The following is a 23,437-nucleotide window of genomic DNA, read 5'->3' on the forward strand; positions in this document are numbered from 1 at the left end:
AATTCTGTGCCATCTCACAGCCAACTCGGAAGCAAGATGGAACAGGGCGGGGCCACGAGCCGTTGAAGGTGGAGACAGCCTCTGTGCACTGAGCTGGCCTATAAGAGGAAGCAAGGGGAGAGGAAAGATTCAACAGAGAGAGACTGGTAACAAGTCTGTTGCTCTGGGGCACGTTCCTTTGGAGGTTACCCTGGGACAGATGTCCCATAGTGGCTGGAGGCAGTGGAGAAAGAACGTGGACAAAGAAGATAGCCCAAAGCACCCCACAAGCAGTTTGGCAGAGAGGGAAGGAATGGCAGCAGAGGGAATGGGCAGTGGTGGCCAGGCGGGGCTGGAGCGGGCGGGGGCTGTGAGAGGAGAAGAGGGCGGCCGGGAGGGTGGGCCAGCAGCCCAGAGGCTCCAAGGAAGTCACCGAAGTCTTTGGAGAGTGGGGACAGAGGCCAGATGAGATTACGTGGGAGGAAGGGGACTGCAGTTGGGGAGGGGTTCCCTGCAAGGGAAGGCCGGGAAAAGTTTCCAGATGAAGTCCCTGAAGAAACAGAAGGGAGCCAGCCAGTGGGCGCTCTGGGCCTGGAGCCTCCTCATGAGCCCTGAGGCGCCGGTGGCCATTTTTGGGTCATTTCTGCCGCTTTCAACCCTCATGCCTACCGTGCTGACTTCTCATGATGGGGCGGCTCACAGAATTTGGAAATGCTTGCTCCCCCAAGCTCGCCAGTGAACTGAATACCTCCCAAAGCCAGTGCTTCTGATTCCTGCCACGAAACTAACCTTCAGCTCACCTGGGTTTCTTGGTCGATGCTTTTCAGTTTGATCTGCAAATTATTCACCTGACAGAGCGATTGTCTCCCCTCCAAGCTCTCTTCATCCGCAGTGACCCCTCCATCCTTGGAGGAGCCCCGACTGGGGCTAGGGAGGTTACTGGGACAAGGCGCAGGTGTGGGGCTTCAGAGAGGAAGAGGATTGAGGCTCTGCAAGGAGCCACAGCCCCTCCCTATGGTCCTGCGAGGCAGGGAGGACCAGGTAGGGGAGTGCTCATGGTCCGTAGAGCCGGAGAACTGACCACCTATCCCTGAAAAACAGGGACCGGGACAGAAGAAGACAAAACCAGAGGGCAAGGGGAGAGGGGGAGTGGAGGCAAAAGTCCTCCAGACCTCACAAGCCACAGCCAAGTGAGAGTCCTGGGGTGGCAGCCGTGGGGGGAGCGAGGAGGCAGCCCCGCCCCTTGAGCACAGCCTCTGGCAATGAAACCCTCCCAGCCAGGTTTGAAGGTCCTGTGTCACCTGACAGACACTGACACTGTAAGGATCAGAGGTCAGAGGGAGCATGTGAAATAAGGCTTAAGACTGGAAGGAGACAAAGGGAGCCCCTCCAACCAGTCACAGGCCCTCCTTGCCCCTGGGCCCTCTCCCCTGCTCGGAATCCGGCTAAGCCTCCAGTCCACTTTCACCTAATGAGAATCCAGAATCGCTTGGGTGAGGCAAACAAGTAGAGCTGGGGCAGATTTTCTCCCGAGACCGCACCCTGAGAGAACCACCTGCAGCCCGGAGGGGAGCCCCTCCAGTGGTGTGCCGCGGCTGGCTCATACGGTGTTCGGGGACATCATCTCGATCGCCTAAAATCCATCGTGCTGGTAGTACTTACACTGTGGAAACGGGCAGATGCTAGAGTCAGGGCTTCTTCCCTTGAGAGCCAGGTGTTAACCACTCAGCGGCACATCCCGGGCCCACGGCCCCTGACCCTGGCTCTCTCTCCACAGTGAACGGGAAGGCCACCATCACCATTGAGAGCCACTCCCCGACACTCTTCATGTTCATGCTCAACGGCAAGCAGGAGCACGGGCTGCTGAGCCTCCGGAAGAATGGGATGAAGCTGGACATATACCCTCCAGCGGTGGGCACCCACAAGCTGCAGATCTTTGCCAAGGGCAACTCCGACGTCTACAGCTCGGTGCTGGAGTACACGCTCAAGTGCAACTACGTGGACCTCAGCGTCCGGCTGCCAGCCGAGCTGCACCAGCCTGTGGGCCCCAGCTGGTTCTCGGAGCAGATGGGCATCGTGAAGCCCTCCCACCCTGACCCCATCATCCACACCACTGACGGGCGCTGCTCCGTCAGCTTCGGCGTGGAGGAGGGCATCAGCGTCCTGGCTTCTCTGCACGGGGACGAAGGCCCCATCACCGAGGAGATGCAGCGACGCTACATCTTCCAGCTGCAGCGGGAGAAGCGGGCCGAGCTGAAGGTCCAGCTGCCCCAGGCGGGCAAGTTTGCCCTCAAGATCTTTGTCAAGAAGAGGCTGGAGCCGGGCAACTACATCTTCGTCTTCAATTACCTCCTGTGCTGCACCAACACCAAGGTGAACTGGCCCATGTTCCCCGAGAGCTTTGGCAACTGGGGGCAGGACAATGAACTGCTGGAGCCTCTGTCAGGCGTGCTTCCCGCCAACCGGGATGTCTCGTTCAAACTGAAGCTCCATGGGGTTGCCAAAGCCCTGGTGAAGGGGCAGGACACATGGCCCCTGACCCTGAATCAAGAGGGCTACTGGGAGGGCAGCTGCAACACGGCCGGCTGCCGCGAGATCTACGTCATGGTGCTGGAGAATGCCAACCACAACTTCTACTCCTACATCCTGAAGTACAAAGTGAACGCCCAGTGAGGTCTGGCGCCACGGCCACCCCCTCCGCCCCTTCCCAGAGGGCCGAGCCCAGACTTGCCCACGGAGGGCCCGATGGAGGTGCAGAGAGCCCCGGACGCCACCGAGCCTGCATGAAACCATTTCGAGGCCTCTGCCTCAGCCTCTCCGCTTGGCCATGGAGGCGGGGATGTTGGGCATCCCACGGCTTCACTTGGCTATGGCCGCAGTCGAGGGGACGGAGGCACAGGCCCTTTAGAAGAAAAAGGTGCTATGTAAATCCAAGGTATTGTGAACCATACACCCCTGCCCAGATGCCCCCTTCTCGTGTTAATGCTCTTGTTGTTTTTATAGGGTTGATGTGGGAAAGCAGGGAGGTTGCCCAGGCAGAAAGCTTTTCACACGACGGTGAGAGAATTGTCCTCCATGCCCAGGAGAGACCGGTCTGCAAGGCTGAGTCACCCTGAATGAATCACAGAGCCCCTTTCAGGTGGCCTCAGTGTCTCTCACGGATTTCTGGACCCCAGGGAGCGTCGGGCTACCATTTTTTTCCCCCAGATCTGACCATCTTCTGCATTCCCGCTGCCTCTTGCTCTTTAAGAGCTCTAGAGGAAGGAAGGTGTGAAGAGGAAGCTCACCAGCCCGCGTCTGGCTGGAGGCTCCACAGTCCCAGAAACACTGAGAATGTGGCGATAGAAGAGTCAGGAGGGGGCTCCCAGGGCCCACTCTTGGGTGCCCTGGGTGGAGGGCCAGAGGGCGGGGGACACCCCAGCAGCCCCATCCCCTGAGTGTGAGAGTACGAGGCCTCCAACTCCCTGCTCTCAGAAGCGCCCGCAGTCCGGCTCAGTCTAGTGAGTTGGTGGCCCTCCAGGCCCTCTCAGAGGCTGGGCTTCCTTCAGGCCCTGGCCTGCCCTTGCACGGGTTGCTTCAAGAGGCTGCTAGGCCCTTGGGGGGTGGGGGGTCTTGTTGATAACCCTAAATCAAGACCTGGGCAGGGAGGCCAGGCAGGGAGTAGAGCAAATACCACAGTGCCAAGGAGACTCATGAGCTAACAGGGCTCTGCCGACCCCCAAGGGTCCCCACCAGCAAAGCCCACACAGGGACCTTTACCCGCTCTGGGAGCTGTTTTGGGGCTTGTCTGCATCCCGTCTCCCTTCCGGCCTTTTTCTGCCATGAGAGACCCCTGGGGTCCTGCCTTCCACGCCGCCTTCTCTAGCCCTAGGAACCTCAGCTGCCCAGCGGCCCTCAGCAGCACCTCAGGCCCGTGTTGCCATGGCAACGGCGGTAAGGCTGACTCCTTCCCGCAAGGCCAGGGAAGAGGGAAGGTGGGAGAGGCCCTTTGTGGCCATGGCAGCACCCTCCCAGCACGAGGAGCCCCTGCCAGGACTCCCTACCTCCTGGCTTGTCAGCTTGGTGGCCCCCCTCCAGTCTCAGTGCCCTCACCCTGAGAACTGGCACTGCCCAGCGCCCCTCCTCCTCAACTACTCTTCTGCATGTCCTCGGGCTCAGTGACAGCCAGGCCAGCCGGATGCTCATGCCTCCCCCTTTGCCATCATCCTCACATTTGTGTATTCAGCAAAGGTTCACGGGGCACTTCATAAGCACCGGGCTCCATGTGAGATGCTGTGGTAACGGAGGGAACCAAGGGGGTCCTGCCCCTGCCATCTCAGAACTCAGGGTGGGTGGCAGCAACCTCCCCCAAAGAGGCCTGCCTAAATTTCCAGGCTCCCAAAACTTCATCACCTTCCCGAAGGTCCCTGCTGCCACCCAACTTGGACCTGACCCTGAGCCATGTGACAGGGATGCCCAGCCCTCACCAGGTGGGGGGCCATAGAACACAAGGGCAGCACACCATGGGGGTCTGTACTCTCCCCTGGCCTGTGTCCAGTCCCCTCTGGCAGGCTCTGCCACCCAAGCCTTTGGCACTGTTGTCACTCATGCCTGGAAAATGCACAAAGGCCCCCAAGGCAGAACTGCTATGCAGTAACCACAACGGGAAAACAAGGGGAGTTCTTACACCCTGAAAACAGCCTTTTTTCACAGCTTTGATTTTATGGGCTGAAAGAAATGTGCTGTGTTTTATCCAAATAACAAGTGCCTTCTATGACTCATGTGACTCCCTGGACCCAGAACCATGGCTAGTCCTGATGAGGACAACATGTACCTTTTTAAAAATAATGTAACTAATCAGTACATTCTGGAGCGGGCAGAGGATGCCACCCGGCACAACGGGAGCTGCTCCAGAAAGACCAGGCCCAACCTCTCCAAAGGTCTGCAGAGCAACCGGGAACCCCTCCCTCTGTGTTAACCACCCCCCACCCCCGCCCTTGTAAAGACAGCTGTAGGCGCTGTCAGAAATCACCTGAATTTCTTTCCACCGAAGTAAAAATACATGGAATGAAATCCAAACTTCATGAATTTTTACACGCATGCTGCTCAGGATAGAATTCAGGGTTGCATTTTGAAGCCTTTTATTCAAATCCCCATCTTTGTTTCCTGGTACCCGAGTCCCGGCGTCTGGTGGAATGCCACGGGCGCCCCCTGGTGCCCATAGCGTGGAGCTGCCGGCGAGCGGAACTGCGAGGCCGAGCGGATCGCCCGGGTTTTTAGGCAGAATCTGAAATTCGCTACTGAGACGTTTATGTTCAGTTCATTGGGTGTTTCCTCGTGTGCACACGGAGCACATCTTTGCCACGCGCAAGCGAGCTCTGGGCCTGCCTGGCAGGGTGAGAAGACACGGCATGTAATACTGGGGGGTGTTTTCCAGAGAAATCACGTCTTGAAATGGAAACACTGGATATGGGACCGGAAAGGAACGCTCTGACCGCACTCGTTACTACGCTGGTGAAGGACCGAGACTGATCACACTCAGGGCTTTGGCCACAGGCAGAAGGGTGCAGAAGGTCGGGGAGGGTGTGGGAGTGGGGGGCAAATGGGCTACAACCACAACGGCAATTAACTCCTTTCAGTGTGCCAGCAGCACAGCTGGACGCCGTTTCAATCTGGTTATGGTCATTGTGAGTTCCCCATATGCTGCATTGCCCCACCCAGACAGACTCCTCATGGCCTGCGGAGATTAAAAGGAAATAAATAGATTAACTGAAGCATGAAGGATTTAGGCTAGACATAAAGAACTATTTCCTGTTTTCAAGCAGGAGGGGCAAGGTGCCAAGAAAGTTTGTGAAAAATCCTCTTCCCAAAGGACTCTGAAAACTGGAAAAGTTTTCCCAGTGGTCTGGGTTTTAGATGCTAGGCTAACTGGAAGGACTAAATTCTCTCTAAACCAGTTAATCCTTCAAGTACACTAGATCGTCCCCAACAAACACAAAGTGAACAGTATTGCCACATTATTCGCTGTTAGCAGTGTGTTCAGGGGTGATGTGCGTCTGTGTCCCACATCAGTTTCTCTGGGGTCTATCATTTCTTTTCATTGGAAAGAAGTAGCCAGAAATCTTAAGAGCTGATTACTCTTCATAACGTGTGTGTTGAGTTGTGTGGGCCAGTGGCTGTTGAGTAGGCTTTCCCCACATTGTTGCTGGTGTTGTTTTTCAATAAAATTTATATTCATTTTTATCCAACAATGTAATTATTGATCCGTTCTTATCACTGCTCTCACCGGGGGGGGGGGGGAATAGGAAAAAACACTTTCATGTTCAAAGGGAGCCCTAGGAAAAAAAAAAAAATCAATGTCCCAGCCATTTGAATGTGATGGGAAGATGCAAATGGAATGTCAGGCAAATAGCTATTTCACATTAAAGAAAATATAATTAGGTTAGCTCAGCCCCTCTCTGGCTCACATGCCTTTGAAGAACATGAAGGCAGTGTTTCTTTCATTGAATCTTGTTTAACTTGAAATTTTTCAAGTCAATCCTAATTTCTGTTATTAGTAGAAGGAAAAAATGTACCCAAAATGCCTATCAGCCTTCTTTTTTTGTTGTTTTGAGTATATATCTATGTCTTGATTCTCAGATACATACAGAAACTTCCCAGCAGGTTACCTAAACAGGTTATTCATAAATTAGACATTTAGGGAAATAGAGAACATGAACAGCCAGGTACCCCTGAGAAGCTGCCGTAACCATGGAGACCATCGTCGTAGCTGTAGTGTGAAGGACAGAAAGAACTGTGTTCTCAAATCTGGCCCTGTAGCACCCCTCCCCGCTGGACCCACCAACGTGAGCCCCCCGCGCACGTCTCCCGAGGAAGGAAGTGCACAGGTGGACTGTGTCTTTAACAGCATATTAAGGAGAAGTCAGAAGAAAGTCTCTCGCATTCAGAGAAGGAACTCTTAAATGATTCGGACGGTTTGAGAATGCCAACCCAGAGGCTGGAATGAATGACCTCTAACGTCCCTTCCAGTCCGGAGAGTTTGTGATGCTGTGTCTCTGTGAACAAATGCTGGCAGGTGGTAGACCTGGGATTGTGTTTGGGAACGTCTGAAGGGCCCTGCTGTGTTAAGAGCCTGCCCTGCAGCCTCCAGCACATTGAGCTGCCTGCTCCTCTCTTGCCTGAGGGCAAGGGGCTGGAGCAAACTCAGCAGAGGGACCAAAGGGAAAGCAACAGCCCCTGACAGGAAGCTGCTTCTCTCTGATTTTGCAAGCAGGACAAAAGAAAATGAAAAGTCAGGCAGCAATTGGGATGCCTTCCCTTAGATATACCACAGGCATCCCCAAATCAAAAGATAATGAACTGAAGTCACTTTTCTCCCCCATATTCCCTCCAACTACTCCTGGGCCCCCAGCACAGTAAATACATCCCCATCCCCCAGGTACCTGAGTCAGAGCCGTGATGGTCACTAGTGACTCCTTCATTCCCCTCGGTGATGAGATCTGGGCCATTCTGACCCACTCTCCCAGCCCCACATCCAACCCCACTCCCACAGCCTTTGCCATAATCCAAGCCTTCATCATCTCTCAGCTCCGCTGTGGTGATTGCTTTCCACGATGATATGAGCCTGCCCCATGACTCCCCATGTATCTTCTTATAAGAACATAGAACTATTGGTTGTGTTAAGACAAGGTTTCCATGAAAGCCTTCCAGAAGAAGTCTTCCGTCTTTGGAGAAAGCATAATTTGTGTCAGGTGCTGATGGAAAAGGTAGGTTTTCAAACAAAAACTGGTTTTAACACAGAGGCAGAAACTCTTCCTTTACCTGGATTCTGAAGAGGCCAGGTGTTAACTAAGGTCTTCACTCCAGGCAGCACTATGTGAGGTGGCTCATAGAACCACACCTAAAGAGGGACCTGTGACAGGGTGAGTGGTGGAGACTAGCCCGAAGGTTAGCAAGCTACACCTTGTAAATCAGATTATCCACATCCATGGCTCACAGGTTTCACTGCTTTCCTCCTGGAACCAAAACAGTATTGATCATATGTTCAAATGTGCCAGGTGGGCTCCCTGGCAAGCAGATGCTGAGACAGAGTTAAGAATGCAAACAAGGTACTAGAGGGTAATGCCCATGAAAGATAAAGGGGGAGGAAGCAGGATCAGGCAGAGAGAACTTCGGACAGCGGTCCAAGTCTAAACAGCCAAGCCCTGTAGACCCCAGTCTGCTCAGTCATTGGCTATGGGCTGACCAGGAAGAGCTTGGCCCCAGTTCAAAAGCAAAGATGCAAGTTTGGTTTGTGATCCAGCATGTAAGAAGCCTAGAAGCCATCATTCCCTCCAACAGGTAAAAAGCTGACAAATGGAAAAATCAAACTTATATCTGTAGGAGAAGTGAAGTCACAAGTTAAACCACTGTCCCCTCCCCAAATTGGAGAGACTGACAGCTGATACCAAGAATCACAGCCTACCAGAGCAGGAGCCTCCCAGGGTATTATTGCCTGGGTGGGAAAACCTGAATTGTAATTGACAAATTGCTGGGACTCAATGTGGACAATCTTGAGAGTTGAAAACTCTCCAGGGTGACCCAGTTATCAGAACCCCCACATTTTTGTGAGTTTTATCTCCTGGATCTCTACCAGGTCTCACACTGAATATCAGAGAAAAATCCCCTCATGCTTCTGGAGGGGGGAATGGACCAATCTACAAGCAGAAAATTAATAAGGAAATAGTTGAACTCAACACCACCCCCAAATACTAGATACAGTTGACATCCATAGACTACTTCATCCAACAATAACAGATTACATATTCTTTCCAATTGAGCATGGAATAGTCACCAAGAAAGACCACATTCTGGGCCATAAAGCACATCCCAATGGACTGAAAAGAATGGAAATTGCACAATGTCTGCTCTCAGGCCACAGTGGAATTAAACTAGACATCCGTAACAGAAAGATAACTAGAAAATCCCCAAATATTTGCAGATTAAACAACACACTTCCAAATAGCTAATGGGTCAAAGAAGAAATCTCAAGAGAAATCTTGAAATATTTTGAACTACAGGAAAATGAAAACACAACTTATCAAACTTTGAAAGATGCAGCAAAAGCTCTCTTTAGAAGGAAATTAAGAGCATTGAAGGCATATATTAGAAAAGCAGAAAACTCTGAGATCAATAATCTAAGCTTCCACTATAGGAAACTAGAAAAAGAAGAGCAAAGTAAACAAAAGAAAAGAAATAATTCAAAAAGAACAGAAATCAATAAATTGAAAATAAGAAATCAATAGAGAAAATCAGCAAAATCAAAAGCTTGGTTCTTTGAAAAGATCAGTTACATCTATAAGCCTCTAGCCAAGCTAGTTAAGAAAAAAAGAAAGGACACAATTACCAATACCAGAAGTAAAGAGGAGGTATCACTATAGATCCCATGCTCATTAAAAGGATAATAAAGGAATACTATAGATAATTCTATGCCCCCAAATTTGATAACCTACCATTATCAAATGGTCCCATTCCTTGAAATACACAATCTGGCAAAACTCACACAAGAAGAAATAGGTGATCTGAATAGGCCTATAATCTTTTAAAGAAATTGAGTCAATAATCAATAACCTTCTACAAAAAAAGCACCAGGCCCAGAGAGGTTCACTGGTGAAGTCCAACAAACACTTAAAGAAGAAATTATACCAATTTCTACAACCTCTTCCAGAAGACAGAAGCAGAGGGCTTTCTTCCTAACTCATCTGAGGCCAGCATTATCCTAATACCAAAACAAAATACATTATAAGACAAGAAAAAAACAGACGAATATCTCTCATGAAAACAGATATAAAAATCCTCCAAAAACATTAGCAAACTGAATCCAACACGTATAAAAGCTAAGGCAGACCCCGAAGGGACTGCTGGCTGAGAGCTCTCAGCTATCTGATATACCCCTTGCAGATAACCAGCAAGTTCTCTCTTGATGGGAAAGCTGAGCAGCACACCTCTGTGTCTGCCGCAAAGGATTCAGAAAAGATTGGGTGCAGCTTCATCTCAAAGCCATCTGGGATCCAGTGACCACTGGTGAGAAGCCACCAAATGGTTTGTCGAAGGGGCAGGGGTGGGATCCATGTCTGGCAGGAGGAACACATCCTCCAAGGGCTGCCTTCAAGGTGCTGGAGACTCGACTGACAGAAGGCAGCTTCTTCCTTCCCTCTCCTCCTTGGCCTCCTGCTTCATGTCACCCACGGCAGCCTTAACGCTAAAGCCAGAAGGATCTGCTCATGTTACATGCTTACTTAAAACCTGCCGAAAACTCCCCATTGTCCAAGGGGTAAGACTCCGTCCCCCACTGTCTTAGTCTGCTCTGGCTGCTGTAAGAGAATACCAGAGACAGGAATGGCTAATAAACAGCAGAAATTCATTGCTTACCATTCTGGAGGCTGTAAATCTGAGAGCAAGTCATTTGCAGATTTGGTGTTTGATGAAAACACTTCCTGATTCATAGATAGCTTCTTTCTTCTTGCGTCCTCAACTGGTGGAGGGGACAAGCTTACTCTCTGGAGTCTCTTTATAAGGAAGCTACTCCCATCCATGAGAGCTCCACCCTCATGACCTAATCACCTTCCAAAGGTCCCACCTCCAAACACCATCACGTGGGGATTTGGTCTCAACCCATGAATTCTGGGGGGGATACAAACATTCAATCTATAATCCCCACTGTGGCTTCACACTGTTTTCTCTGCTTTGTCTCTCATGACTCTCCATGAGATCCCTTTTGCAAAAATCAACCACATGACCCCAAACAGGCCATGGACCCTCTCACCACTGTGCTTTTCACACATGCTGTTCCTTCTCATTGGGAAGCCCTTCCCTCCAACTCTGTCTGGAGAACCCCTGCCTGGTCTTCAGGGATCTGGACCAGCCCCTATCTGTGCACCTTCCATGCTCACTTAGCCTTTTGTTAGCTCATCTGTCAACCCGGTACTTGCTGCATGATGCATGAAATTGAGGGGGTACTTGGAGGCTCGTGCATTGGTGATGAATTGTTTGAACATAGTTACTTTGATTTTTCTCCACGGCACAAAATGGGGGTTTGGTAAACACTTGGTAAGTGTTTCATTGGGACAACAGAGAGGAAAGATGAAGACAGGACCAGTGAAGTAACATAACTCAGCGGTCCAATAACCATTCACTGACATTTGTCGAAACATGTTTCCAGTTCACAAAGACTGGCCCCTGTGCCTTTTGCCCAGCTCTGGACACCAGAGCCTGAACTGCGAGGAGAACCCAAGACATTCTCAGGGAGGGCCACTCCCCAGAAAGGCTGGGAAACTGGGATGGGGGGCGATACTGGAATGAGAACCCTGGGGATAGTTCAGGACATAGTTCATGGGGTTCTTCAAGGAAGTTGGTGGCCTTATCACCAAGACCAGCAGCCCATACTAATTTATGAGGCTCTGAAGGAGAACACGCGCTTACACCACAGATCAGAACTCGAACACACACTTGAGCTTGACAAGAGAAGAACGACCACCCTGTCTGTGACTGCCGGCGGCAGGCAGTGGTCAGGACCCTCTGGCCATGGATAGCTTTATGAAATTGCCTTTCATACCTCTACCTAATTGCATTTCCTGCCCCAGACTTCCCCTCCAGGACCCTGTTTGAAGGAGCTTCTATAACCTAAGCTTTGGGTGCCTCTGTTTAGCAGCACGCAAACGTAGCTAACGGCATCTGCCGGTCCTACCTACAGCCGTGCAAACAGAGCAAGCCAGCTCACTGACAACCAGTCAGCTGTCTGTCCACAGGTCCGAGGATGGTCTGGAGGCCTCCGGATACCTCTGGGCTCCAGGAGGACGCCACCCGCCATACCCACATGGAGCATGGAGATGCACGCCAGCATTGGGCTCCAGGAAGAAGGCAGCCAGTTGGATTTGCTCGCTGTTTCATCGCCATGCTTACAGGACACCCGCATTGAGGATAAATGATCAATACATTTTTGAAGTGAACATCCATTTGTCATTTCAAGAGTGAATTCATAGATCACTGGATTTATTTACATGGCTGTTGAGTTACAACATCTTTAAGTCATTTCCCTCTTTTGCTCAGCTAACTACAAAAGCACAGGCCTGGGAGTGAGTGGCTCTGCCCCCCCTGGGAAATGTCTGTTTACAGGAAGACAGAAACTGCCACCAGCTGGGAGTGCTTGCGCAGTTTGCCACCAGGAAACCATCAGGGCTCCCAATCGATCAGAGGAGTGCCCTTCTTCTGCAGGAGCCCACCGCCCTTGGCCTGCACCGAGATTGCTTTGTTTCCATCAGGAGGGACGGCTGACTGCTTCTCTGACACAAGGAATCAGCCATCACCTCACCCCGGCTGTGCGGGGACAGAGGCGGTGGCGCTCTGCTCCAGGGTGGCAGGGCCGACCATGGAGAAGCCTGAGGCAGGAAGACACGCAAGCAGCCACAACAGCGAACCGCCAAGAACAATCGGGCGGCCTGATGAATGAAGTGCAGGTGTTGGGGGTGAGGGCCCCTGGTGGCTCCCACATGGACAAAGCAGGGTGATGGGGAGGCAGGGGGGTGGGGAGGAGGGCATGGGAGGAGATGTTTATTTAAGACAAAATCACTGCAGGATTACAAAGTACACCCTGAATACTTGGCTGATGTATTTGCATGTGTGTGAACACCAAGGGGATAAGAAAATTAACATTTTATTATACCGTAAACAATTAAATGTGGCCAAGATGCCCGAGGCATTTGGAGGCTGTCCCCTCCCCTGCCCATATCTTTCATGATGGCTCCGCCCTCAGGAACTGGGGCGGTAAGCGTGGGCACTGTGAACCCCTTGACATCCATTTCTTTATCATCAGACCTCCTTCCCCACCTCCCAGGAGAAACACAGCAAAGAGAACACGTTAACCTGGTTGCAGGAGGAAATGCATTCCGTCAGTCAAAGCTTCACTTGACGTTTTTAAAGCTCAGGAAGACTGTTAAGAGTCCATTTGAAAAAGAAGACAATGGGCATCTTTCTGGAAAGATGGCCTCTTAGCTGCTGGTCCCCTGTTTGAAAGCTGTCTCGCGCCGTCAGGAGCCATTAATGTATGATTGAAGCCTCGGTCTCTTTCTGTAAACATTGGTTTGACTTGGGGAAGCCTTGTAGCTAGTTGGAGACCCCTCCTCACTGGGCTCTGGCCGGCCCCCACACCTCTGACCCTGTCTGCCAACATGAGGCTGGGCACAAAGCCTCCGTCAGTCCCCTGGCTCCTCTCCCAGCTCTGCCACCTCCTGCTGCCTTTGGCAAAGTGCTGATCCTCCCTGTCCCCGTTTCCTCAGCTGTGAGCTGGGGATAATCGTCACAGCCCCCATGCAAGTTTCCTATGGGGATTGAATGAGTGGACATGAATGCAGGGAGCAGAATAGCTCCTGGCACATAGTACCTGCTCCGTGAATGTCAGCTGTCATCACCCCACACCACCGGTGTCCTCGGCGTTACGAGGATGAAACTGAAGTGCCATGTGTTGTGCTGTGGGTTGAATCCAGAGGTCACAGTCCCCTCCTGAATTGAGAGCCATCACTGATGCCAACCTCTAAAAGAAGACATCCTGTCTCCAACACTTGGCCACCTGCCTCTTCTAGAATCTTCCAGAGACCAGGAGCTCATTGCTCCGTGAAACAGCTATCTCATTACTGGACGTCTCTGTTAAAACACCCTCCCCTTATATGACTGCCATATATTCAAGCAGTTGAGTCAATCCACCCACTGGTCCACGAACATAGCTGAATAGGTCCAAGGTGACCACAGGGCAGACAGCCTGAGCCACCAGTACAAAACCCAGCTCATCTGGGGCTTCTGGGAGCTGGCTGGAACAGCTGTCAGCTACCTAGATAAAGAAGGAGAGCCCAAAGAGAAGGAAAGAAAAGGAAAATCTCCCATTCAAGAGAGCCTGCGAATCAGCATCCGAGACTACATGAACTAAAGTAATGGTTAGAAAAGTTATACAGTCTGCATACTGTCTGGTAAGCCCACCCCAAGTCCTCATCCCATATAATGCCCTGAACCTGGTCTTCCTAACTTATATGCTCCAAGCATTTCTTCTCTGAGGAAACTGACCAACCCAAGAAAAACGACCCATAGGTACAATCTACGGGCAGCACTGCAGTGACAGGACCAGAACCCAATTGGACCACCTCTAGGAGTTCCTCACCATACATACACACACACACACACACACACACACACACACACACACACACACAGAAAGTTTGCGAGTGCATCTTGGTGCTTTTAAAAAACATCTCCAGATTCTTCGGTACTCCTCCCTTCCTGAGGTGGAGCCTAGTTCCCATCACCTGAAGTGGGAGCTGTACTTAGTGACTCTCTTCTAACAAATAGAACGTGACAGAAATCACAGTGTGTGATGTTCAAGATTAAAACCTATAACGCATTACCTCTTCCTCCTGTAAACAGGGAATGGGGTGCTCTGGGACCAGGAAGCTCCTACAGAAAGGGGGGACAAGGGGATACCCAGGAGGATGGTGATAGGACAAATTTGGAGAACCGCTGCCCAGCAAGGAGGATGGACCCAGCGTCGAAAGGAGGCATGTCATCAGAAAACATAAAATGAGACCAATGACTCAGTTACCCAATACAGGTGACTTCACTTGGCTATTTTAATGACACTGAGGAGTTTGCAGGACTATTTGGTGAAAGCCATGTTGAAACAAAGCAAATGCTAATTTCATGGAGAAAGATTATACCCCAAATATCATATTAATCCCAGTATACTAAATGCAGTATTTGCAGGGTCTTAACAACATAAATGTGAAATACTGATGGTGCATTAGATGGTGCGTTGAGACATCTCATGCCATTCCATCCCCAGCCCCCTTTCCTGTTTCCCAGTTTTAAGGATGAGGTAGCAAATTCTTCCTTTCTCTCAGTAATGTTTAGTAGAGTTTTGTGGAGCCTTACATATCTTTTATTAGGTACATTTCTAGGTATTTACAGGTGTATTTTCATGATGTGCTCATGGTACCAATTTTAATGTGCAATTTCTAGTTGTTTCTAGCACATAGACATATACATAGGAGTATACTATGTGAAATCATGCTGTGTGTTCTTTGTGGACATGTACAAATCCAAAAATATAGTTGTGAGGTGTTAGCACCATCACCAGGATAGCATTTGCTTCTGGAAACAGAAGAAAGGCATGGAATTAGACCAAAACAAAGACATTTTCAGTAATTCTTTATTCTATGTAAGTTTCGAAGAATATATATTGAAATGTTGGTGTTTGTTGAATTCCAGGGGAAAGAGACCATCCATGTCACTATTTTTTTAAAAGGGTGGTGTGCCTGGGGGGCACAGTCAGCTGAGAGTCCAACTCTTGGTTTTGGCTCAGGTCGTGATCTCAGGGTCGTGAGATCAAGCCCCACATTGGGCTCTGCGCTCAGTGCAGAGTCTGCTTGAGATTCTCTCTCTCCCTCCCACTCGTGTTCTCTCTCTCAAATTAATAAATAAATCTTAAAAAAAAAAAAAGAATCTTTGCCTAACTCAAGGTCTCAAAGATTTTCTCCTGTTTTCTTCTAGAAGTTTTATGGTTTTGGCTCTTAACAGAAGTCGCTCTTGCAAAATGAGCCCCATTCTCTAAGGAGGATGGAACGAACACAGGGTGGTTGACCAAGCTCTGTGGTATCAGTTTCTCCTGGAGCCCCACAGACAAGGAAGATGACCCCTCCTCCTACTGTGCCTTCCCTACCCCCTTTCCAAGGGGCCTTGCCTGTGGTAGGGACCCTGCCTCCCCAGTCATCCTTATCACCCTAATACTGGTATGGGCAGAGGTTGCAAACTTTTCTGTTCAGCATGCACAGTGTTAAAAAAAAAGAAAAAAAAAGTTTATCAGTGCCAACATTTAAAAATCAAGAAAGTCACATCAAAATCTGGCCAGCTTTTCTCAAGAAGCCTGTGATCATCACAGGGGACTGAGTTGCAGCGCCCCCTTTGGATAAGCTGGCTGTCCAGGTCACCCCACACCTGCCCCTCTGACTGTCCCCCAGACCCTGAGGCCAGGGTCAGCTGCCTGAGTGCCTGCTTTCCTACAGCTGCCCTCTTTGATGCTACCTGCAAGGTCTCACCTACAGCTTTTCCATCCCCTCCATTTCAGCAGCTCACCTGGCCTCCTGACAGCCCCGCTGATCCAGGATCAGAGTCCACACTCTGCATAGGAGGAAACTGCCCAAGGGCGTACAGCTGCTAAGTGGCCCTCTGGCTTTGAGGCCCTCCCCCTCTGCTCTCAGAGTCCCTCCACAGGGCCCCATAGCCCTGGGCACTAGTGGGGGCTGTCTTGAAGCATTGATGATGCAAATTGCTAAGGGCTCAGGTGTGTTACTAGGCTGCCTTGTGCACCTGTCAGAGGTTCTGGGAGCAGGAAGGGAGCTCACTCCGTGTCACCTGTGCTGGCATCTGCAGGGAGTAGCCAGAGCTCAGGCCTCTAAGATGAGGGGTTTGCTTGATTAAATGTTTGATGAATGAACTAATAAATGGATGAGCTGTCATCGGAGTAGCCCACATATGTTTAACCATTAATCAAAATAGACTTCAACTGCAGAAATATTTGAGCTGAGGCATAAAAAGGAAGCGGAGGAAGGGCGGGCCTACGACGTGCCAGAACCCATGCCAGGCCCCGCCACGAGGTCTCATCTCATAGCTGAACATTTCACAGAGGACTTCGCATGAGAAGCACAGACAGTGATATTTGTACAACCCTCTGGGGTAAAAGGAGAGGATTTAAAGGTGTCTATATGGGACAAAATTCATTACATTTTCTCTGCAATATGTAACTATAATGATAAAACAAATGCTAGTATCAGAAGAGACATTGACTTTATATAAAACTTCCAATATGATCTTTTTTTTTAAAAAAGGTAATGAAAACCTGAGCTTTCTTTTGTGACTTGAACTTTTTATATAAGGATTTATAGTTAAAACTGTTACGCACAATTCTTAATCAAGGTGTTTTTAATTAACAGTGTCTTTAAATTCTTCATAGTCCACATTGATGAGAAACTTTGAGAAACATTATCACTTTGTAGTGATAATGTTCTTTACAACATTAATTTGAAAATTATAATCCAGATTGTATTTAAAGACTAATTGTAATTTCTCTTCTTTCATTGACAAATCTATTGTTGACGTTTCTAGTAATATTATGGACAGACTTTTAATCCAATCGAACATTTTTAGATCTAGTATTAATGTGAAACACTAATTTGAACAACTTCTGAATCTTGGAGCGGTCAACCTGTAGCTAGCTTGCAGTAAGGGGTGGCAGGGTACATCAGCAGACAGCTATGACTATCTGACCTCGGCAGGACAATAATTTTTGCCTTGTTTGCAGTATTTAAGCATTTATGTCTTGAGATTCCAGGAAGATTGAGACTGTTGGATTGTTTTGCAAAGACAGAGATTTGGGTCTGCCGTCTAGAGTCGCACCCAGAAGAATATCACCTGGTCACCCCCCACATCAACCACCCCCAACCTGTCCCTTGCCCCACAGGCTCCAGACGGCTGCACTTGGGCTGCAAATTCTCCTTGGGTGCACAGAGCACCAGCTCCTCCAGTGGGCCATGGGGCCCTTGTCTGCTGTGGACAGCAGCACCTTCTGCAGCTCTGTCGAAGATGTCCAAGTGGTCCAGCTTCTCCCTGGTCACACACCCATCCCTGGCTTGATCTGGCTGTCCCAAATGCTGAGAGCTTCTAGGACCCCAGGGACCCCAATGACCCAGGTGGGATGCTCTGGCCTGCCAATGCACAACATTAGTTCTCCAAGATGCCCAAAGGTATGCCATGAATTTAAAAAAAAAAAAATGTTCCGTTGTGTAAGTTGGTGACACTAGGCACAAATACTACCCCCTTGGGGCACCTGGGTGGCTCAGTCGGTTAAGTTTCTGCCTTCAGGTCATGATCCAGGGTCCTGGGATCAAGCCCCAAGTAGGGCTCCCTGCTCAGCAGGGAGCCTGCTTCTCCCTCTCCTCCTTGTGCGAGCACTCTCTCTCTCTCTCTCGCTATCTCTGTCGCTATCTCTGTTGCTATCTCTCTCTCTCAAATAAATAAATAAAACATAAAACAAAATAAAACAAAAAAGAAATACTAAGAAATGAATGTTCACAGAGAACCAGACTGACCAGGTATAAGTAAACCATAAGAAAGCTCTAAGGCTCCAGATTTTTATTTTTATTTTTTATTTTTTTATTTTTTATTTTATTTATTTATTATTTTATTTTTATTTTTTATTAAAAAAATTTTTTTTAAGATTTTATTCATTTATTTGACAGACAGAGATCACAAGTAGGCAGACAGGCAGGCAGAGAGAGAAAGGGAAGCAGGCTCCCCGCCGAGCAGAGAGCCAGATGTGGGGCTCGATCCCAGGACCCCAAGACCTTGACACAAGCCTAAGGCAGAGGTTTAACCCACTGAGCCACCCAGGTGCCCCAAGGCTCTGGATTTCTTAAACTGGAGTTCACAGACCTCCTACAAATGGGGCCAAGGAGAGAATGTAGGGCTCCATGAACTTGGATGAGGAAAACCGACACCCTAATTCTCAACAAACTCTAACTGAAATTTGGTTTTTATTTCATTAGGAATATAAACCATAAACCACAGCAACTACCAGTACCTGGGGCTTTATTCAAAAAGAAATCACAGATGTTTTCATATCTCATTACATTTGTTGTAGACATCTCAAAATATTTTCATGCACTCCTGCTTTGAAAGCATAGTCTGCAACAGACTTGTCACTTGGTCTTGTTATTTAATGAGTTAATAAAGAAACATATATAATACTATATCACAAATTTGTTTTCTCTTAGGTTTTGATAACAGAACGTTAAAATAATTGGTTTTCCTTTTAGCACTATGTATTTTATGCAAGTAATCATGATTTTGAGGGGTCCATAGGCTTCCCCACTCTGCACAGAAGTCCCTGGCACACAAAAGGTTAAGAAGGCTAAGTGTCTAAGGCCATCCAGCTCCCAGTGATTTGGAAAACAATATGGGAGGCTGGGGGAGGGTGGAGGAGTGGAGGGATCTTGGCCAGTGAAAGGAGGAGATGCAGTTCTGCCACTTCTGTTCTGGCCCTAGGAGATAAGATATGCAGCATTTCCCATTCTGCTTTGGCATATTTCTAAGGAATACATATTAACACTGAAAAATTTCAGATCTCTGGAAAGTGGTTTTTGAAAAATATGGATTTAGGGAATGACTTCACCTGAGAAGATTGGAATTGCCTGGTGTTGTTTAAAAATGTTTTCATATTAAGACTTTTTGGAGCAAAATAAAAAGATCAGGTGATGCCTTCTTAGTCTACAAATGAGAGCTCACTCAGAAGGTCACAGGCTGAATGTACGAGCCACCTAGAAACTTTCCCATCCTTTGCTCATGGTCCAGGACTTGTTGATATGAATAGGTTAGGATTCCATGCTGGGCTGAGGGCCTGCCAGCCAGAAGGGAGATCACTGGGGAAACCACTGGGCTCCTGCCCAGCCACAGCTCTGTTGGGTTATAGGGGGAACTGTGCACACGGAGTATATGCTCCTGCTGGGATCAGGCTATATATTCCACCAAGGTTGAAGAAACTAACTGGGCGGCACCTGGGTGGCTCAGTTGGTTAAGCATCGGGCTCTTGATTTCCACTCAGGTGATGAACTCAGGGTCATGGTATCAAGCCCTGTGTCAGGTTCTATGCTAAGTGGGGAGTATGTTTCGGTTTCTCTCTCCCTCTCTCTCTGCCCCTCCCTCTCATTCTCTCTCTCTCGCTCTCAAATAAATCTTTTTTAAAAAATAAATTCATTAATTGAAAAAAAAAGAAAAGAAACTAACTGGTAGAAAACACTTCTTGTCTTGTTTATGGGATTGAATTTGGAGCTGAGGACCTAAAACATGCATTCTAGTTTCCAGAAAGATTCAGGGACTGATGAGTTGTTTTAGTTCATGCTATCCACCAGAGGCAAGGCAAATCCAAGAGCTGGCCTACCGAGAGGCCCTCATTGCTTCCCGAAGCCAATGTCGTGGTTAGAACAGCTCTGGGAACCAACAACTAGCTCAGCCACGCTAGATGCCCCCCAAAGGAGTGGCTGTTCCATGAAAGCATTGGGCAAACTAGTGTCAAATGGTCTTAGCTCATCTGGGTTCCACAGCTAAAGAAACGAGCCGGTTTATGTAATGGATCTGGCCTTTCTTTATCTGTTTTTCCCAGTCATGCTTGGAGAGATATTGGAGGATTTGCCAAGCAGTGTTAGGGCACAAGTCCCATATTCACACGCTCTCCGAAACGCTCTGTATGCAGCCCTCCTCACCACTGAGGTTAGTGCCAAGCATTCCTGCAGCCCCTCCATACGAGATACTCAGCCAAGAAACTCTGCCTGGCTGGTTATTACGGACTTTGACTTCGCTGCCAGGACCCTCAGGAATGCTGGAAACTGCTCCCCTCGCAGGCAGCACAGGAGCACGCTCTGCAGGAGGAAGGGCAGGAGCCTCGCAGTGCGCCCAGCTCCTGGCAAAGCCCTTGCCCACATTATCTTGCAGTGAGGAACTGCTCCTCTTACAGGCAATTCCGCTCACGGAGCTTGGTCACCCCTTCTCTACAGAGGGCCACCACAGTTACTCCTGGGTGTGAGCACGGACTGGAAACGACGAGACGTTGGCATGCGTGTGCTGTATGTGCGGTGATGTAGTCTGAATATAAACTTGAATTTTCTAGGCATTGCTACGCATCAGGGAGGCTTTTTTGGGTAATAGCTTTAGGAAGATACAATTCAGATACCATGTAATTCACCCATTTAAAGTGTGTAATTCAATAGATTTGGATGGTGTTATATTCGGGGTTGGGCAACTGTCATAAACCTATTGTAGAACATTTCAGAATCCCCCCAGAAGAAACCCCTTACCCTTTAGTCTTCAGCACCCCCCAAACCCTCCCTCTCCCTGCCCCTAGCAACCACCAGTCTAATATCTGTCTCTGCAAATTTGCCCATCATAACTGCTTCATATAAATGGAATCATACAAATGTGGTCTTTCATGACTGGCTTCAGTCACGTAGCAGAAAGTTCTCAAAGTGGTTCGGTGTTGGGGCAGCAGTACTTCATCCCTGTTTATTCCCAAAATATATTCCACTGTCTGGATACACCACGTTTTGTTTATGGGCTCACGGGTTGATGGACATTTACGCTGTTTCTACTTGTGGCTACCAGGAGTAACGCTATGATTATTCATGCGCTCCTCTTTGCGTGGACATGTTTTTGTGAGCCTGGGCATACACCTAGGGTTGGTCTGGCTGCGTAACGGTAACTCTAACTTTTGGAGGAACTGTCCAGTTGCTTTCCAGAGTCGCTGCACCATTTTACTTTGCCATCAGCAACATATAAGGGTTCCCATTTCTCTGAGTAAGGAAAGGGTTCTGGGAGAGATGGGGGCCCTTGACTAGGCTCCAAAACAGTGAACAAGTGATCAAGGAATAGACTAGACCACCAGGCCTCGGATGTTAGGGAGCATTTTTCTTTGGCGGCGACAGTGTAATCACAGAAAATGACCAAACCTCAAAGAAGTCAGCCATTAAGGGTGTTATCAATTGTCCTTGTTCAGACCAAAAGGGAGCAAGAATCTCAAGGCCACAAGCTCGCTGGTCTAGTCTTCAATAAAAGACTGGCCTAAAAACGCTCAGTGGCAACCCATTCAGAACCACTCTCGCTCTAGAGAGCTCGCTTTCTCCTTTCTGTTCTCACTTTCACTTCATAAACTTCCACTTCACCCTTTTGTGTCTGCGAGATTCACTCTTCGACGTGGTGAGACGAGAACCCCGCAAGCTTGCGACATTTCCACATCCTCATCAACACTTGTTATTGTCCATCGTTTGTATTACGGTGGCTGCAAAGTAGTAGCGCACATGGTTTCGAGCTGCATTTTCCTGAAGACTAGTGAGGCAGAGCATCTTGTCATGTGATTTTTGGCCATTTATAGATCTTCTTTAGAGAAATGTCTATTCAGATCCTTAACCCACTTTAAAATTGGGTTATTTGCCTTTTTATTATTGAACAGCTTGAGGTTCCAGTGACTATCCAACTACACTTTAAAACTTAGCCCTAATATGAATTAGTTGGACTCCTACAATTTTGCATCTCTCCCCAGAAAACAGAACACAATTCTGGGAAAATTCCAGTCCCTAAAGTGGTGGTTCTTCTAAACTGGTGGACACTCTACAACAAAAAATGGACATATGCAAATTTATCTCTGTTACATTTAATATCAGGGATTTCCTGGGCCTTCCACCATTCAAGCACTGCCTTGATAAGGCTCTTTCTTTTTGTAAGAAGAGTATCTACTTACTTCTGATTGTACTGCCCAATCATTTGAACCTAGCCTTAATGGGCAACATAAAATGCCCAAACTCTCAGTTCCCACAGAAGAAAGAAGAGTGAACTGGTTGTCAGATTATCAAAATCACACTGTGGAGAAATAGCTTTTATAGAAGATTGCTTTGACGGCCCGCAGCCCATCATTTCTCTAAATTTTCCCCTGGGTCAGGCCGGACTGCGAGAGCTTTACACCATCCCATCTGGGACCGCCGTAGAACTGGTCCAATTGCTCTCCAGCCTTTGCCATCAGCCCTGAGGCCCGCTGCAAGGAAGCCGTACAGATGCTCTCATTCTTGTCAGTTGTAGGAGCTCACCTAATGCTCAGACACGCAGCCAAATGCTCATATACACTCTCAGAGTATCAAAACCCATGGTGTTTTGATCTTGTGGGCACCATCAAGCTTTTAAGTAATGTCTCCCTCTCTGCTTTTGTCCTTAAGCAGCTCAGAGGTGAATCTGCTGCCTGCTCTAGCAGCTGAACTAGAGGTTAGTTTGTGAATGGACATTTACGGCTCTCATTTTCCCTTTGCCCTGATTCCACTCTTCATTTCTTTTTAGTACATTTCGTATCCTATCTCAAACGGTTTCTAGAACAAGTCAACAAATTTCTTCCTAACCTTGCCTTTCTGTACTTGACTGCCATTCATGACAACTGATTGCTTGTGTGTGTTATTAATGACAGAACTTATTTCACAGTTATTTTTTTTTTATTTTTTTTATTTGACAGAGAGAGGGATCACAAGTAGACAAAGAGGCAGGCAAAGAGAGAGAGGAGGAAGCAGGCTACCCACTGAGCAGAGACCCCGATGCGGGGCTTGATCCCAGGACCCTGAGATCATGACCTGAGCTGAAGGCAGAGGCCTTAACCCACTGAGCCACCCAGGCGCCCCTCACAGTTATTTTTCTCACATGTTACTTTTAGTTTCCAGACTCAGGGGTGTTTTGCAAACAGATTACCAACACCCATAGTTTACTAGGTGTCATGTGTCTGTGTATGAGAGGGAAGGTAGAATTTTTTTAAGTTGAATAGACATAATAGAAACTGTATTTTGGGGGCACCTAGGTGGCTCAGTCAACTAAGCGTCTGCCT

General features: G+C 48.6%; 1 protein-coding gene across 1 annotated transcript in view; it reads left to right on the top strand.

The window, feature by feature from the left end:
• Positions 1 to 6,198, top strand: part of KY (kyphoscoliosis peptidase) — a 46,904-nt gene extending 40,706 nt beyond the window's left edge. The window contains exon 11 of the mRNA XM_080798779.1: positions 1,757 to 6,198. Coding sequence (XP_080654905.1) covers positions 1,757 to 2,652 — 896 coding nt within the window. The 3' untranslated portion in view covers positions 2,653 to 6,198. The remainder of the gene's footprint in view (positions 1 to 1,756) is intronic.
• Positions 6,199 to 23,437: the final 17,239 nt, after the last annotated feature.

Source organism: Martes martes (genome assembly GCF_963455335.1).
Source record: "Martes martes genome assembly, chromosome: 1".
Classification (NCBI taxonomy): domain Eukaryota; kingdom Metazoa; phylum Chordata; class Mammalia; order Carnivora; family Mustelidae; genus Martes; species Martes martes.